General features: G+C 38.3%; 1 protein-coding gene across 1 annotated transcript; it reads right to left on the minus strand.

Moving 5' to 3' along the window:
* Positions 1–7: 7 nt before the first annotated feature.
* On the minus strand, positions 8–16,404 carry LOC146456565 (cadherin EGF LAG seven-pass G-type receptor 1-like). The gene is made up of 22 exons (XM_085092590.1): positions 16,119–16,404; positions 15,879–16,007; positions 15,745–15,778; positions 13,771–14,004; positions 12,806–12,882; positions 12,161–12,205; positions 11,182–11,329; positions 10,741–10,893; positions 10,055–10,139; positions 9,415–9,595; positions 8,672–8,718; positions 8,330–8,438; positions 7,462–7,565; positions 6,672–6,774; positions 5,879–6,050; positions 4,948–5,023; positions 4,669–4,735; positions 4,266–4,351; positions 3,720–3,849; positions 3,269–3,310; positions 2,910–2,957; positions 8–2,668 (listed from the first exon to the last, which is right to left on the minus strand). Exons 2-22 carry the CDS (start codon positions 15,915–15,917, stop codon positions 2,636–2,638), a joined length of 2,013 nt encoding a protein of 670 aa, XP_084948716.1. The 5' UTR covers positions 15,918–16,007; positions 16,119–16,404; the 3' UTR covers positions 8–2,635.
* Positions 16,405–18,000: the final 1,596 nt, after the last annotated feature.

Consider the following 18,000-nt stretch of genomic DNA (forward strand, 5'->3'; position numbering starts at 1 on the left):
CTTGATTTAATCTAATTAAAAAAAAGAACTTGTCATTGTTTAATGAGGTCAAGTTAGAGCGGTTTCCAACTGAGTGTCGTAAAACCAAAACCAAAGTAATTAGTCTGGCCAATCACATCAGATGTAAACAACAACGAGCCAATCAGAATGCGAAGCAAATACATTTAACTGACGTCAAGCGCGGAAAAACGCGTGCGGCGGAAACACAATTCGCTTTGGTTTGGATTCCAATTGGTTGAGAAAGTGGCGCGAGTTTTGTTAACCAATCACTGAGCGTAGTAATGCAAAACCAAAGCAAACGCGAATTACTTTCGACACTCAATTGAAAACCGCTCTAACATTATTTTGAACAATTTACCATACGATGCACTACCGCACTGCGCCGGAATCTTGCACAAGCTGATGATTCAGTGCGTTGATTTCTCTATGCATGTTACTAGAGTTCATGATTGTAGTATTTGCTATTAAAATTTTTAAATGGCTTTGGTGCCTGTAATGATTATTTTTCTAGTATACCTGGTCTTAGCGACTCCTTTGGTAATGTTATCGTTAAGCTATTGACGCTTAGATTAAACTTTCGTGTTAACTGTTATAACTTGAGTAGAGCTGCGGCTAGCCAAGAGGCAGGTTGGCAAAAAAAAAAAAAACCGTAAAAACTGAATTGAGAACCTCTGTGGAGCGCTGTGGGATTCCCTTTATGGCCTGCAGGCGCAAAGGGTACTTAAAGGGGTCGTATTTTCAGATTTAAGATGCACTGTTTGCGATTTCAGTTTGTTCAGTCGGTTATTACAGAAACCGCTTTATTTGTGACAGTCAGGTTAAAAGGTGCGAAACGAAATTCGCCCACAGTCAAATTAAATCGCTCCAAAAATATAATTAACCATACGGGTGTCTCCACTTTATACGTAAATGAGAGGGCGAGATTATTGTGGTCGATTTTGCCTGTGGGCGAAGTCACTAACATCGGTCTTGTTTTTGTAGGGAAGAAGGATAGAAATGAATTTTAACCTTCAGGAACCTTCGCTAGCCGAGCCAGTGAGAACCTGTTACATGTAAACTAACCCCGATTAAATGTTGTATGGGAGTCTTGTTACGTTGTTCCTGTTGCTGTTGCTATTGCTACTGCTTTTGTTTTTGCCGTTTATCTTCCTTCACGCATAGACGACATCGCCCCTTTACATTGCGAACTCAATCATGTGCTTCTTTTCATGTAGTTAATAAACGAATAAAACAACACAGCTTTCAATTGGTGAATCAGCGTTTATTTAATATCTTAACTCGAATCAGTTTCTGCGTGTACATACAAAAAGGTTTGAGACTTCTCCCGGGGGGGAGGGGTGGGGGAAGGGGTACTCCCATAAATGGGCTATATAGGTACGTGCCGCGAGATAGGGTATGGTTTTTGAGGTTCTCCGTCCTTAAATAGGGTATCATTTTCCCTCATTTAGCAACGCGTTCCTGGATTAGTTCTTAGATAGGGTACCTAAATTGTATCAGTTAAATTGAAGCTTGTAAGCGTCATGTTTTACGAAAAAGAAATGGCTTTTTAAAACTGAAATGTCCGCTGAAGTATTAGAAAAGCGATTTTCATAGAGATTTGCCGGTGTTTATCCGTGCACATTAGCCGTTGTTTGGGTCTCTTGAATAGGGTGTCATTTTTCGGGTTCGGTCCTTAAAAAGGGTACCCGTTTTCCATTCCTCTACCCTTAAATAGGGTCAGGGTTCGAGAACCTTCACGGCACACCCCTATCGAAAATTTTCGGGAGTACCCCCCCCCCCCTCCCCCGGAGACTTCTCTGACATGCAATAACAAATGCAATGATTAAGCTAATTTCGATTTGATGATGTGTGCCGTACGGTACCTACTCGATCAATATATGGCTTGGGAAAGCTACAATGGCTTGCTACATATTCAGTTCCGAATCAAAGTCTCATTTATCTTTTCACGTGTTTTCTTACTCCACCTAAGCTCCCTTAGAAGCGGATAGAGTAAGGGAATATTGAAAGAGTTCATTCTCATTGTGTTTTAATTTAACCTTTTCACTCGAGCAGTGTTACAATACAATATTGCAACTGTAGAATTGCCAATATGACGACGGTTTAACTGTAACCCTAAAGATAAGATCGATATGAAATCCAATTTACCAAACCTTCTAAAGTCCTTTTTTTGGTTAGGCATTTGCAAACAAGATTTTAACCGTTTAAGCCCTGATATCAACATGTATCAGTTCTTATCACTGCTCCCATATATTTCTTATCGAACTAGTTGGGAGAATTTCTTTAAACATCAACACATTGTGTCTGTTGATCATTTTCGTTATTCTCAAAGCCTATATGTGCTTGATCAAGAAGGGATATTAGACGCTCGTCGGATCAGGGCTTAAAGGTTTAACGCAAGCTCAGCATAACAGTTCCGTCGCCTTCGGACTTAATTTATTCCTCTCTTGTTGATAATTATTAAAAGAGTATTTTATATATCTCACTTTCCCGGTGAGCTACTTACTACAAAAATTTACTGCTTTACTACTTTCCCTACTACTTTCTCCTACATAAATCGAATCGCGGTCTTGTGCATTTTTCTACAAATGTTTCAAATACTCGTGTAAAAATGAATTGGTAGAACGTATGGGAGCTTTCAAGGATGGTAGACAAAGTCGTAGGTTTTGTGCTGCAAAAGAAATGGACAAAGGCAAAGTTAAAAAAATACATGGCATTACTACAGCACTTTTTATTAAATGAGACAACTGCTTTATACACAAACGATATTTTGCAAATAATCTTTATCAGTAAAATCCATTGGAGACAAAGGGGGTGCGATCGCTACGTTGATAATGAACCAATGAACCCCAGGTTATTAGACATTATGACCGCGCCGGAAAAGATCATTAACTTTTATATATATTTCTTACTTTTTCCTTTTCTTCTTCGTCTTTCTTGCCCTTTCGGAATTCCCACATCTAAAATGTTAAAGAAGAGAAGATAACTTATTGTTTCATTTACCTGCGCCAGATACGCATTCTTGGCATGGGTGTAACTATGATGGGATCGCGAGAAATGAGGACTCTTTCCAGGTCCTACCGCGCGCCTCTGGAACATGAGACTGAGAGTACTAGGTTCGTCTCCACATTTGAGTCCTGACCGCTGAACCATACTGATTTTCTCATAGTACATGTAATCTTGATTTAACACGTTTACTTACTTTGTTCCTTTGATATAACATAAATTAAATATTGAATTATTTTATCGTAAGATCATTCTAATTACAGACCTCCTGGTTACGGATGCAGTAGAAGAGCAGAACCAACAAACCCTGCAACATAAAACAGATGTTTCTTCAGCCAACAAATTTGTTATATATGGAAATTGACGATGCAGAATCTGTATATACTACACTTTGACGATCACGTTCGGCCTCCAAAAAAGAAAACCAGCCGTTACGAACTACCAGCGGTCTTTTGGACATTTTGTCACGTGACTCATACACTTCAAGTCACATGACATAAAATTAACCTCCTACTTACTTGAAAAAGATTCCGTGAGCTTTAATGTTTTTAGACCTGCAAGCTAATCTTGTTTTCCAAATTCTATTTGTTTTCCTTTTCGGATTGGTAGGGTACAAACATAACATAAATGGTAGCGACTATTTTCATATTCTCAGAATAAGTTTTCATCAAGATGTTCACTTGCAAACATTTCGATGGCAAGTAAGCTTCTCAAACCTGAAAGGTGTAGAACACGATGAAGACGTAATGGTAGATTTTGTCTTCCGTGTGATTCACAGCCAAGACTCCAAAGAACCAGGTCAGGACAATCGCCAGCATAAGCACAATCGACGTCACTAGGCGAGTTCTAAAATAATTGCAAACCATCAGTTGTCATATATATATAAACTTTAGCAAATTATTCGACTTTGGTAACATCAAGTCCCCTTATTGCTAGTGGCAGTGGAGGCAGCGTGAGAATAATTAAGTACCATCATTACAAATCATCTTTCGTCCCATTCTGACTTGTGCCTAAGTGATAGGTGTTCACATACAGACCATTGTACGAACGGCGCAACGAAACGTAGATAGAGCGCTTGCACAAGGACACTACCTCTAAGGGTGGAACTCATGCAACGTTTCCGAGTACAGAGCCTTGTCTGCAGATGATTTGAGGAGAGCAGAAGCTCTTAGTCACGCCTCCAGATGTGGAGAGAAATAACACTGAGCCTGTGCTAATTCCCATCGGTGATGACCCTAGTGTAAGTCACTAACTGTACTTACTTGACCCTTTCAAGTCTGATATCATCCGGGTCGTCTTCCCAGTTATTAACCTCTCTCAGGATGAATGCCCGGGTAATAAGATTCAGCTAAAAAAAATCAATCATACAACAAAGATAAATACTTGATAGTTAACAAATAATGCTTCTTTTAGCTCTATGGCGTTGCCAGTTGCGAGTTTTAGCGTAATCCTAATTACTGTACTTGCCAACCTGAAATCTGTTTCCCACAATTTTTAGAATCCGATTTAAGGAAAGCCATGAGAAAGTTTTAACTGAACAATGATAATGATAATGACGATGATGATGATGATGATGATGATTATGATGATGATGATGTATGTATGTATCTCCTTACGTCTTTTTCTTATGATAAACTTATGACTGAGTATGTGTAATCTACTCACCAAAACGAGGATCAAGACAGGAGCACCGAAGAACCAAGCCTCGTCGCCATTAATGAACATCCAACAACTACCAAGATTAAAAGATCAAACACTGCGGTGAACGGTACGTGTACCGGTACTACGGGCATAAAACAAAATGTGTGTTTATGAATTTCGTTTGATTATCTTTCTGTTGATCCAGACATCCGAGCCACGAGGAAACAGTCTGTGTCTTGTAACTGTGAATGTGTTTTTGTGTTATTTTGTTTCTTTGCTGACAAATAAAACGGTCCGACTTACAATTCACTTTTTTCCGGGCTGCCAAAGTGAGGATAGGTGAACTCAGCACATGCGCTGGCAAATGCAATCGGGAGACCTACAAACCAAATGTTAAGCCATAGTTAAACCAGACCTCCAATCTGCAAACATTTATTTATTTTACGATACTTGCCACTATATTACAACCAACAATTGTTAATTGAGGTAACTTATTTGTCGTTTATCGAAAAGTTATTTATCCCAGTTAAACTTATTTTCTTAATCGTTCAAAGGAACAAACAGATTTTGAAAGTCTTGACAACTCAAACCTTCAGTATAAATTACTGTGTATAATTTCAATACAATTTCATCCAAGTGTTAGCCATTGAACAATTTGTATAGACAGTTATAGCGAACCAAACATTAACTCCTGGAAGATTTCCCCATGATAAATTTCTTTCACCTTTTGTTTACTGAAACGCCAACGAAAAACTTAATAAAACCATCGCACATTATTTATTTGAAACTGGACCATTTTTAAAGCTTACTGTTACAAGTATGAAGGGCAGTTTTGGTAAAGTTCAGCAAAATGTGGTAATGTTATACAGTAGCGGTAAGTAAAACGGAATCGGGATATGTGTCTTAAACAAGCAAACGAAGCATACAGTTGTAAAATGGACTCCCTGTATACTTTTCCTTATCGTGGTGGAGTGATTGGCTTGCCTTGATCACCCTCAAAGCTATCTAGCTCAACCTCGTTCCCAGGACGAGGTTGTATCTAGATGTGGTTTCTTCAACTGGTGAGTTCAGCCAAGCGAGCACCATAGCACATTACACTCCCGGCTAGGGGTAGTGCGGGGCAGGTGGAGGGTGGGGGTACAAAAAACTCCTAAACTGAGGAGACCTAAAATATGCAACAGAGCACAGTTAGAAGGAGTAATATAAGGTGAGGTGACTATTGTAGAGAACTTACCCCACCCTGCTGTGCAGTAAAACACAATAGGAACTGTGTTCTTGTCATTGAAAAGCGGTTTCAATGTGGAGTAGTAGTAGAATCCTTCCATCAGTAACCAAGTCAGAGCGGCCAGCTCAAAAAAGTGCAGAAAAGGGCTGACAACTTCACAGGTTTGGGGGTTGGTAAAGAACTGACGAGAAATATAACATCAAATTAAAAGCTTTAAAACTCGTACAAAAATGATTTAATATTTAATTGCACGTCACTGTCAGTTATCGTATTGCTTCTATCATCAATCATGCTTTGGTGGTCAAGAGTTTATTAAAAATTAGTTCAAACGCCTGACGTGATCGTATAGCCCCTTACTTTCTCTATATTGCTAAGCCTTAACAACAAAATTTTGTATTTAAGTCACAGAAAGCAGACCAGCTCCAATCTCATTTTGTATTGTTTATAATTATAGTTCCTTTTTTTCTTTTCTATTTCCTTTCTTTCTATCCTTTGTTCATGTCCACTTCGATTAACTTTTGTTAGGAAAAAAAAGCTTATCTATCCACCTTTGGATTCGAGCAATGCATACCAAGATTCCTGGTAAACATCTTCAGTTTTGAAAAAACAGAGAAAATAGGTTGTAGTTTGGCTTTGACTGCCAAATGTTTTTCTTTCTTTCTTTCTTTCTTTCTTTCTTTCTTTCTTTCTCTCTTTCCTTTCTTTCTGTTGTTTTTTCTTTTTCTTTGTCTGACAATTGTTTTTTTTTTTTTAGATTTAAGCTGCAAGCTATACTTTATGTAAAGAAAATAAATTCTCTCACCAAGTTGTCACCTGTGGACAAGCCAATGAAGAAAACCAGTTGACTGAGCAGGAGGGACACATCAATGTTGAGAGCTATGCGCATGTTATCCCCTTGATGATAGCTAAACAGAAAAAGTGCATGCTTATGACAATGATTTTGCTTAGTTTTTCTTGTTATCTAGGGCAGCTATATAACTAATCAATTAGACCTCAACAAACTAAACAACCGTGCCATTTATGAATTCAACACTTAATTTTTTTTTCTTATTTATGAAGAGTTTTTTATCGTTCTTATTGCTTCTTGTATAAGATATAGCTTTCCAACGGTCATTTCCACGCAAAGGTATGGAACCTTAAGTCTTATGGTTTTAGAGCTTTTACAGTAGCTGCTCCCTTTTTATGGAACTCCTTACCTTTAGAAGTCAAGTCTTCGCCCAGTTTAAATATTTTTAAATCTTAACTGAAAACACACTTTTTTAAATGCGCTTTTAATCTAAATTAGTTTACTTAATCTTTTGTTTTTATATTTCTAAGTCATACTGTAATACAATGGATGTATTATTATGATTATTATTATTATTATTATCATTATTATTATTATAGCCGTAAAACATCAAGAAAAGGCCATCCGAGTTGCTGCGAACCTCATTATGAAAACGAGGCTAAGTACAAAGTTTTTCATAAGAAATTTTGTTTGCACATGAATGAAAACTAATTTTCATAATGAAGACTTTGTACTTATCTTCGCTTTCATTACGAGGTTTTTGAAAGCATCGTTGTTGCAATAAAGTTGCCCTAAAATGTCTTACTTGAGGACAATGGCGACAATTGCACAGATAAGAAGGCTGAGGATTGAGAAAGAACCCAGCACAGTGGCGACTGTCACTACCATCTGACGTGCTGAATCATCCACCTGATAACAAAACAACAGCAATCATTTCCAATAAATTACAGTCTCTGATTTATTACACATTATTTGCCAGCTTTCATAAAAATCTAATGGCAGTAGCATATAACGTCGCAGACTGTTTTAAAAACTGAATTAATCCAGTTCGAACTGGAGTGAAAAGGAAAAATTCGATGCAACGCTTGCAACACAGACGCATTTGTCTGTTTGTTCGTTCGTTTGTGTGCTTCTTGCTCACGTTTGTTTGCTAGCTTGTTTGCTAGTCTATTGCTTGCTATGTAGTTTGTATGTTTGTTCTTTGTCTATTAATTTTATACTTTTAATTTTTTGTATGTGTTTCTTTGGTGGTTTGTTTGCGCCTTAAGTGGAAAGGTTTCTCATTAATTATAAGGATAGATGCCCAACTTTTTCTACCGTCCAACTGTTCTGGATCCTCATAAGTCAAAAGAGACGTTAATTTTTACTTTTGTTAGAGCGGTTTTCAATTGAGTGTGGAAAGTAGTAATTTTGCGTTTGCTTTGGTTTTGCGTTATTACACTAACAAAACTCGCGCCACTTTCTCAACCAATGGGAATCCAAACCAAAACCAATCGTGTTTTGGCCGCACGAGTTTTCCCGCGCTTGGCGCCAGTTACAAGTATTTGCCTCGAATTCTGGTTGGCTGATTGTGTTGTTTATATCTTTTGCGATGGGCCAACTGAGTAATTACTTTGGTTTTTGTTTTACGACACCGCTCTATGACAAAGTAAATAATCAATTATCTTCAATACCTTCTCCTTCACTTTTGATATCACTGCAATTGTTGACAGATGAGAAATTTTGCAGGTGGTTTTTGAATTACTGGTTTTCTTGACGCCGTAGCCATCTTTGGACCACAAACTAGTGAAAAAAAAAAAGAAAAGAAAATTAACCCGAAGTTATTTTCCCAAAACACAAACTTCCCTGATCTCCTATCCTGTTCTTCTCACTTACGCAGTGTAATGATATCTTTAATTACATTTTTGCTTTATTATCCTGACAATGGCAATTAATACAATGTTTCTTTGGGTTCAAAAACTCAATCGACAAGATTCTGTCTTTTTTTCTAAGAATTAACTCATCATAGTGCTTACCTTCCTTGCAAGAAAACACAAGTCGTGTCAAAGTGCTCTTCATTTGTCTACAAAAGAATCACATGAAAAGTAAGCTCATTTCTGTTGTCCTCTAATCCTTGATCATCGAGAAAAAACGAAAAACAGTGAAGTAAAGTTCCCGGATTGGGACAAATCATTAAACCATACATGAACTGCATAATTAGAACCGGTCACGCTGGCCCCGAATGTACGTGAAGGGAAAATTATAACTAGGCCCTGTTTCGCACATTTTGACAGTTTGGGGTGTTTTTTGGTAAGTTTTGACAACAACCCTATATGCGTGAACATTCTATTCAAACAGAAAGAGCGTCACGGAAACCAATTTGACAGACACTTAGAAGTAAAAGGGGTGGCAAATGGATTATTTCATTTCTGAATCAGAGCATTGCATCAGTTCCTGCTGCCTACTTCCTACAGGCCTTTTGATTCGCGAAAAAGCGCGAAACACCGTCGGAAGGTGAAAGACGATGGGCGAAGCGTGCTTTTGAATTTGCGTAATGAGGGAGATGTCTGGTATGAGGCAGGCCTTGTGCGTTGTTCCCAGTTCGACTTTAAGAGAACATATAAGGAGAGGTAAGATTATTTGCCAGTATTATGATATCTGCACTAGCTGCTGACTTGCATCAAGGGTAAGGGGGAAAGAGTTCTCGGCATAAAATTTTTCTTTGCTTCTTTGGTCAAAATAAACCGAAAGCAGCCCGCGCCCCTCTAGTTTATCTTACATGAAGATGTTTGAGTGTGATCAAGGCTGGTTTCTTGAATGGCCCTTTGAGCGCTGATCCTCCGTGTTCAAAGGTCACAGATAGTAAGTTGCTGTTTATTCGCTTCTTGGGAGCCTTCTTTCGTGTTAGCAGCTTATCACTAACCACGTACAATTCGGACAGTTCTGATTCTGGAATATTGCTGAATGAAGGGATAAAGCACAATTAGTGGTTTCATCATCTCAATTGATACTCGATTAATATAGTCAATATGAACTTCAATAATTAGTAATTATTAAAGTTCATTTCTAAACCTGCGGCCTTTCCAAAATTCTGGCTTTGTTCGTCATTGTTAATTAAAGGCAATTCATTTGGACTGACGTTTCCTAACCGGCCCAGCATTGGGGTGGGGTGGGGTGGGGGTGGGGGGAGAGGAGGGGATAAAACCTTTGATTGAGTTGAAAGGTACGTACGGCTTGTTGGTTATGCATGTTTTTAAGTTATCTTGATCTGAATTAGGGACTAATTTTTTTTTAAATAACACTAAATTTTTTCCCTTTGTGACTCGAAAGAGCAAAGGGTGGAGCAATTCATAATTTATTAAATGTCTTTTAATCTTAAACTGGCTGAGCCTGGTATCTACAAATACGTTTGCACTTACTTGTCTTCCCAGTCCATCTCGGCTTTGCTCAAGTATTTGTCGCCGAGTATATTAGGCATGATAGCGACAGCATAAGTGAAATTTCCTGAAAGAAAAAGCAAACAGACGTAATAAAAGTGAACAGCATTTCACTGCAGTTATCACGAGCTCTAGAGGCCAACCACGCAGGTTTGAAACAATTTGTGAAAAAATCTGTTGTCTGACTTATTCTATTTTTTTCTTTACGTCGAATTGTGTAATAGTCCTTTTGCGAGCAAGGGTCTCCATGTCAGTGATCCTGGCTTCACAAGAATATTTTTGTTCGAATGGGCAGACTTGTCTATCACTGATAACTTTAAATAATTGAGTCTCGAACTGTCTCGTTCCCAGGCGCCAACGCGCATCGTGGAACAGTCCCACAACACCATGCATGCGCACCAAGTTCGGGAGGAGGAAGAGTCTTGATTTTGCACTTATAAAACCTTCCCTTCGGACTATAGAAATCCTTATTTCAGCAAGAAATAGATCTGACTTGCTGGAAGCATAAAAACTCGATGTCACATTTTTTTCCTTTCTTTGTGATTGTCCAGCCTAGTTATGGCTTTCACGTTCCTGCCCGGCAAATGATCATCTTGGAGTTACGTCTCGTCCTTGTGCTAACGCCTATCCACAAACTAGAATCTTTAACAACAATATGTGTTCCTCACCGCTGGAAGGAAGTTCCTCCACTGGCATGACAACAGTGTCGATCATGTCTGCCCACTTGCCAGTGAAGCTAGGGTCCTTGTAGTTTGGAAAAGTGAGTGTTTTGACGTTCGTACCGTTGTAGTCTGCACTGTCAATAACACCGACTTCCATAGCTGAAAGCGAATAAAAATTGGGCGTTTGTTGGGCTTTATAATGGCCTTGTTTTAATCTTTGCAAATTTCATATTGTTGTGGCTGACAAACACGAGATACTGCAAAACCCAAGACATATTGGTTGGATTAGAGGCACAGCAAACTCTCTCCAACTATACCAAGTCTTTTTCTTTTAAAGTTTTGCGGTAATAACCTGATGAGATTGCTTTCAAAATCAAACGAATTCATCTCCTGATTTTCTGCTACCCCTGAATAGTCGACACGATGAACAATGTATTTCTCACTCACCCATGTCATCAGTCATCACAACTGCTGTTTTGTTTACATCTTCTCCATTACTGAGCTTTGCTTTAATGGCGTTAGCCAGATCCATTCCCAGCGACATGACCTGTTTAGGTACATCCATTTTTGAAAACGATACATTTTCTTGATTTCCCTGTGATATAAATACATACGGGTGCGCTGAGACATTTGTTTATTTGTTTATTATTGTTTATTTACAGCGGATCGAGAGTCGCCAACACTTGGGCAGGTGAGAAAAACAACAGGACACACGCAAAATCCTCTCTGAGGTTACATTGGCGACTCACCCCTTGAGCACAACTTAACGTACAAAAATTTGGAAAAAGAGACTGGGGATATAAGCAAATAATTGTTAATTGAATGTATGCAATTTTTGTTTTTGTTTTAATCTTCCCTTGTATTCAGGCCTTTACCACTCCGCTCCGATCGAATTGCCTCTTTTTGTTCGAGCGATCTTTTGAGAAAAGGGGTTTAGTTTCTTAAGAAACTGTGGTACTGCGTCGGTGGGGAATAGAACAAATGTTTGGTTTACCAGCAGAGTTGATAACTAAAGGTAAATTGGCCACCGGAAAGAGATTCGAGTGCTGACGCTTCGAACGTTAGCTCTTCATCAGAGCGAATCCGAGGGCTAATGCTCGAAATGTCAGCACTCGAATCTCTTTACGCTGGCCAATTTACCTTCATTTATCAACTCCATAAATAAACCAAACATTCGATCTTTTGCTTTTTACGAGGGAAATCAGAGATTAGAACCTTCAGCCTGTTGATTCTCTGCCCATGAACAAAGATTTACTAACAAAAGCATGAACTTTTCAAGCAAATAAAGTATGTCGATGCTAGAGTGAACTTTACTACATTTTTCGACATAGCTTCATGTCAAGGACTTTATTTTAATCACAGACGATTTGGACTTACACGTTTTTAAATGCCCCCTCCCTTCCCCAATATGCCCAGGAGTACATACCTTAAGGCAGCGGCTGGACATTATAGACAACATTTTCATTTGTTTCTAAAGGACATATAAATAAGATAAATATAGGTTATTTTTTTTATTTAGATTAGTACAAATCTAGTCTTCAGTCAATTTCTTTGGGTGTGATTTTCATTGTTCTGGTAACTGGAAATTTTCCTAAGAGCAGATCTGCGGTTTAAAATAGTTGCTTCAAGTAAGAAACACTCAGAACCTAGTTGATTTGGTGATGCAAGCATGCCCATTACCTCTCTGTTCTCAACAATGTATTTGACAACGGTGGCCTGTGCACGTGGAATAGAATTTGCCAAAAATGTAACACTACCGACAGCATCGAGCACCCGTCGTCGTATTGCTACTAGTTTTGCGCTTACACCGTTGTTCTTCAAGTCAGATTATCGTCATCTTTTAAATCTTTTAAGTCATAGGGTGCCTAGTGACTGCAATACGCTGTTATTTCAGATATCAATTTCTTTTCTCTCCCTCTTATTATATTTCTTCTTGCCCGTTTATTCATTTTTCCACACTCTGTGATTGTGCATCTGTTAATGTAAATTCTTTAGCAAAGCTCAATAAAATTAAAGAAACCAAACGCTATTGGAAAGAATCCCTGTAGACAGATTAAATCACGTGACTTACCTTTACGCAGTCTGCGTCAGCGCATGCGTCAATGGGTTTTTTCCAGTTTATGTCTGCACAATCCGTGGGAGGTGCGGCTAAAATCAAAACGTCAAACAAGATCATTGTTTTTATATCGCTGATACACTTTGAGTATACAACACCTGACCTCGCAGGAGCCAAGGACTATTCGCGCTCGGAGTGCTTGTTTCAATTTCTTTATTCCTCTGAACTAGCTTGACTGCGTGCAGTCCTTTCTCTTTTTTTTCTGTTGTTGCATTAAAAAATAACGGGGCAACAAATTTAAGAAGAGGATGACTGGAACCAGACCAATTCCTTCTCTTTCAAACCATTAACTTTTGTAATCACGCTCGACTGGTTCAATTAACCCTAACAGCAAAGGAGTACTGCAAGCAGTCTAGTAAAGGTGAATCAGTGTAATTCAGCCTTTCAGTTACGTTGTACTCTTCCACTATTTACTTCATTTCTATTGATTGGTTAGCGACTGGTGGTTATTACAGGGGCGCCGTTCCATTTAGCCAAACTTTTCGGTTTACTGACTGATTGAAATGTGGATGACAAGCGCGGATCAAACGCAAATTTTCCGAAACAAAGGGAAGATGTTTGGAGATATTCCAATTTTTCCGTTCCAACCAATTGGAACGAAAATCCTGGTTCCATTTGCACAAAATTTCCATTTCCATCTTGTGGTTTTCTTGCGTCGATCATTGCGCCACCACGTACGTTTTTTTGATCAACCAATGACATTGCAAGTTTGAAACGACTGGGAAAAAAGCCTCTCCATTTGCCACGGTAAGTTTCCGAACTTTCCAACCGAAAACTTTGGCTAAACGGAAAGCGACCCAGGTGGCCTGACACCCAAAGGGCGCTCATTTGAGCTCATCTAATAAAAGAAATGCTGGAAGTAATATACGAGAAAACAAAACTGACAGTTTGCGCCCTGACGCTTTGGTCGAAATACTTACACGTCACAGATGCATTTTGATTGACAGTCTGCGATGGTTGGGAGCCAGCGGTTGTTGTTGGTTGAATGGTATTATTCGGCGGGTTGTTGAACACTGAAGTATTCAACTCCAATGTCATTGTCACCTGAACAGCCGAGCCGTTTAGCGAGGGACTGGATGAAAGATTATTGGCTGGGGGAGGACTGGGTGTTGCATTAACTGACGAAGGACTTGGAGAAACTGTGCTTGGGCTCTCTGCAAATTTTAGAAATAAGTTTTACTGAAACCGATAGAAAAGTTAGACTTTATCTAGATTTTAGATTTCGCTTATGCAGTACATATTCAACCACAAAAACCAGTTGTTAAATGTTACTGGTATTACTATTTTCACGATACTCGATAAAAAAACAGGCCAGTGATAAAGAACTGAAATCTTACGCAACGTTTATCTCCAAAGAAAAAACAATGACAAGGAGCAAGCTTCATCGCTTAAACGTGGGGCACATGCAAAACCACCCTATCTGAATTGCGTAAGTGTGTAAACGAGTAACATCTTAAAGCATTTCCTCTTTATATTTATTAAAGATAAATTTTTGTGGCTTTAATTTTCGCGCTCCGTTAAAGAAACGCACGAAAATAACAAGGCAAGCAGCCGCGCGATAATAAAAGGCATCCGGGTATTTCCTAATTTCTCGTTTATAATACTGATCTGTGCAACCAATCAGAGCGCGCTTATATGAATCGACTGAATACTGCAGCCAGGAAGATATTTGTGAGATAAATACGGCTGCTTTCACGCTAATGCACACTTCCCTTTAATGTCAAGGTGGCAATAAGACTTGTCGCCAATAAAAACATTCATGCATATAAAGAGAATTAATGAAGACATTCATGTATAGCTATATAGTCTGGTCGGTTAATATGAACCTGACAAACCTCTTAAAACCCTTAAAATATCTAGCAAATAAATACATTATATTTCAGTTCAATATTAGATGCATACACTCGGTAGTTTAGTATTCCGTTACTTAATGTCGCCTCAGTGCATTGCTAATCACTCTTCATTAGGTCTAACGTCCTATATTTCACATCAGCTCACACTCGATCGCAAACTCCGAAATTGCAACTCTTCGTGATTTTAGTAGATAACTTAAAAATCTCGCCTTTTTTTTTGTCAATATTAAGAAAAGTTTCTTTATACGTTGCATACATATGAAATAGAAGACATTTTCCTAAGCATCAATACCGACAACCTGTTATTAACTGTGTTTCTTGTGAAAAGCATTACGACTTAATACGCGAGTTTTTGTCATTAGTTCAGTTATCATACGGGATACAAATACAGTAATAAGGGTGTTAGTTTCTAATGAAACTAGGGTGCTGCGTCGGTGGGGAGGCCCGAATGTTGAGTTTATCAGCAGACTGAGTTGATAACTATAAAGGTAAATTGGCCATTGCGAAGAGATTCGAGCGATGACGTTTCGAGCGTTAGCCTTCGTCAATAATCGAATCTCCGTGTTGTTACGGTGGTAGATTTACCAGTTTAGTTATCAACTCTGTTCTCATAAACCAAACATTCATATCCTGAATACAGAATGGACATAAACAAGTGTGATATGCCCGGCGCATCTTCGTTTTAATAGCCTAGATTGACTGACCACGAAATTTGACATTTTACTCCCGCATAATAAGTAAACCGGCTTGTTTACGCCGCAAAGCCAAATATTATCTAAACATACGAACTGAGTAAAACGAAAATTGTCTTTGTCCTTGCACATCTAGATATTCTTAAGCTAAATTCTAAGGAAAAAGTTGCTAGAATTTTCATTTCATTGCCTGCAAGCGGGAATTATTTACAAGCTTTATCAAGGAAAGAGTAATTTTCTCCGCCGGTCACTTCAAGCGGAAGAACAAGTGTATGATACCTGGTTTTACAGACAAAAATGAGAAACCAAAATTCGGGTTTTAAGTTGAAATTTTAGAATTGGTACTTACCAACTATACTCGAACTAGAAAAAACCTCATCGGTCTAAATAAAAAAAGAAAAGACTCCCGTTATCCTCATTTGACTTTAAAGGACGTGCTTAGGAAAATGTCAAAAATCATTGAAATACATAAAGAACGGTTACCTTCCAGAAACATAAACTCAGGAGTAGAAATTTCCACATTTTGCTTCAAGTTGTCCGACACTGGCAGTTTCAACTGAAGCAGAAATATCGAGTGCTGATTTTTTCCTGGTTTTGAAAATTGCTTCTCCGCTGCAAACAAGTAAGAATATGCAAATATTCTTCACGTAAATTATTAATTATTTTATCTTAGCAGTCATGGAAATGAAAGGAAAACATATCTTGTTAATTTAGTATACCTACGTCTTAACAGGAAAACGAAAACGCATGAATTTAAATGTTTTGCTCCAGATCAGCCAAGTCGAAGATATTTGGTGAGCCTTTACATTTCCTAGACTCTACATTCGAACTACAACATTTATCTTGACCAGTCCTCAAAATCCATATTAACGTTTCAGTGGACAAATTTTGACAGTGTTATTTATATGGAGAAAGACAGGTGAAAATCGGCATAATTGACAGGGCCATACAAAAATTCTAACAACAATTTTCAAAAATTGACTTCAACTACCAGTCATGTACGGAAATGAGCGTTTTCTTAGGCAGTGAATTTACTGATGATTTACGTTTGCGAAGATGATTGACACGTTTCGGAGATGTTAAATTTTCAACGATTTGTGCATGATAATTACGAGTGCGTGGCCCGCGTGTAAGGAGAGGCAGGAGCACGAACTCTCGTCACGCGCGAATGAATTCATTTTTCGCATTTAAATATATTTTTTTATACACCATATTATACTGTTGAAAGCTGTATGATTGAAAAGTACTCAGTAATGGTGACGATATTATGGGAAAATGGCACATAAACAGCGATCTTGATTGATCTTCGCAATCGGAGAGATTCGGCTTGTCTCAAAAGCAGCCAGTCGGTTCATCGCACAACAATTCATTGATTCTGGCCCAAATAACGACCCGAACAGACGTGGAGGAGACTAAATAATTGGAAATATTGTAAAGGTTCGGTTCCTGTATAGCTCAGTTTATTATCAATTTCATATAGCTCTTTTATTAGCAATCTAAGAGATTATATGGAAATTAGAACTTAGGGGAAGTACCTTGAGCTTGTGTAATGTATGTAGTTTTCGCTTTCGGTTTTGGTTTTACCGATTGCATTTCTACGCAAAGAAAAAAAAACCTCTTGAGATTCGGAAGCAATACACTGTCAGCTTGATCTTCTTTCTTTAATTTTCGAAAACGTTTCTTAACTTTAGAAGATATAGCTAAATCATTGGCGTCTTGATTAGCAAAGTCCAAAGTTGCGTGACGATCGATGGCAACATTAACAGCGATATCATCCACCGTGAGTTTCTTCTGCTACTCAGGATCGGGGAAATTTATTTAAGAATTACATTATATCTGAAGGGATCTTAATATAACTCTGTAGACTCAGCATAACAGGCCAAATGTAGATACTGCTTTTATCTTCAATTGAGCTCGCTCTTAGTACGCACGCGCAATAAAACATACTTCCTGTTTCGATCTGTTTATACCATAAGCATTACGGACCACCGTTCGAATCAAATAAATACTCCGGAACTTCTTTACACAAACGACGAGGTCCGGTGAAGGAGGTTTACTGATTTTAAACCTCTTTCATAATTCGAGCTTGTCACCATTTTCTTCCAGCTGCCTCTCAAAGTAAAATTTTGTTCAAACCACCTTTTCTTTTTTCTTGGGGACAGAGGTGGTGAAGTGGCGCTTTGAGTTTCTCACTCAGAGTTTCTGTAAAATTTCCTTTGCATCAATACACTTTATCCTGATAAAAGAAATAAAAAAAATCGTGCCATTTTTGATAAAAATGAGATTACGTGAGTGGATGAGGGGGGTTCATGGATTCAAGTATGATAACCCTCAACTGTCCGGACCTCGAGTAACAATTGCGAAAGTTGTGTGTTTATATGATTCTGATGGAACACTGCTTTCCTTGTGGGACAAATAATTAGTGTATGATCAACTACGCGTGCGTAATGAAAGTAGATTTAATCTCCAAATTCTTTAATGAAAATTATTTCTAATTAGCGATACCGGGTTTGCGCTCCTACCGAAGACGACATATTACACTTAAAACAAATGTTGAAGCAAACAAGACTGATCAAAGTTTCGTGACAGTTCACGGTTTTTTCGA

This window comes from Pavona decussata, unplaced genomic scaffold (assembly GCF_977016875.1).
Source record: "Pavona decussata unplaced genomic scaffold, jaPavDecu1.1 SCAFFOLD_254, whole genome shotgun sequence".
Lineage (NCBI taxonomy): Eukaryota > Metazoa > Cnidaria > Anthozoa > Scleractinia > Agariciidae > Pavona > Pavona decussata.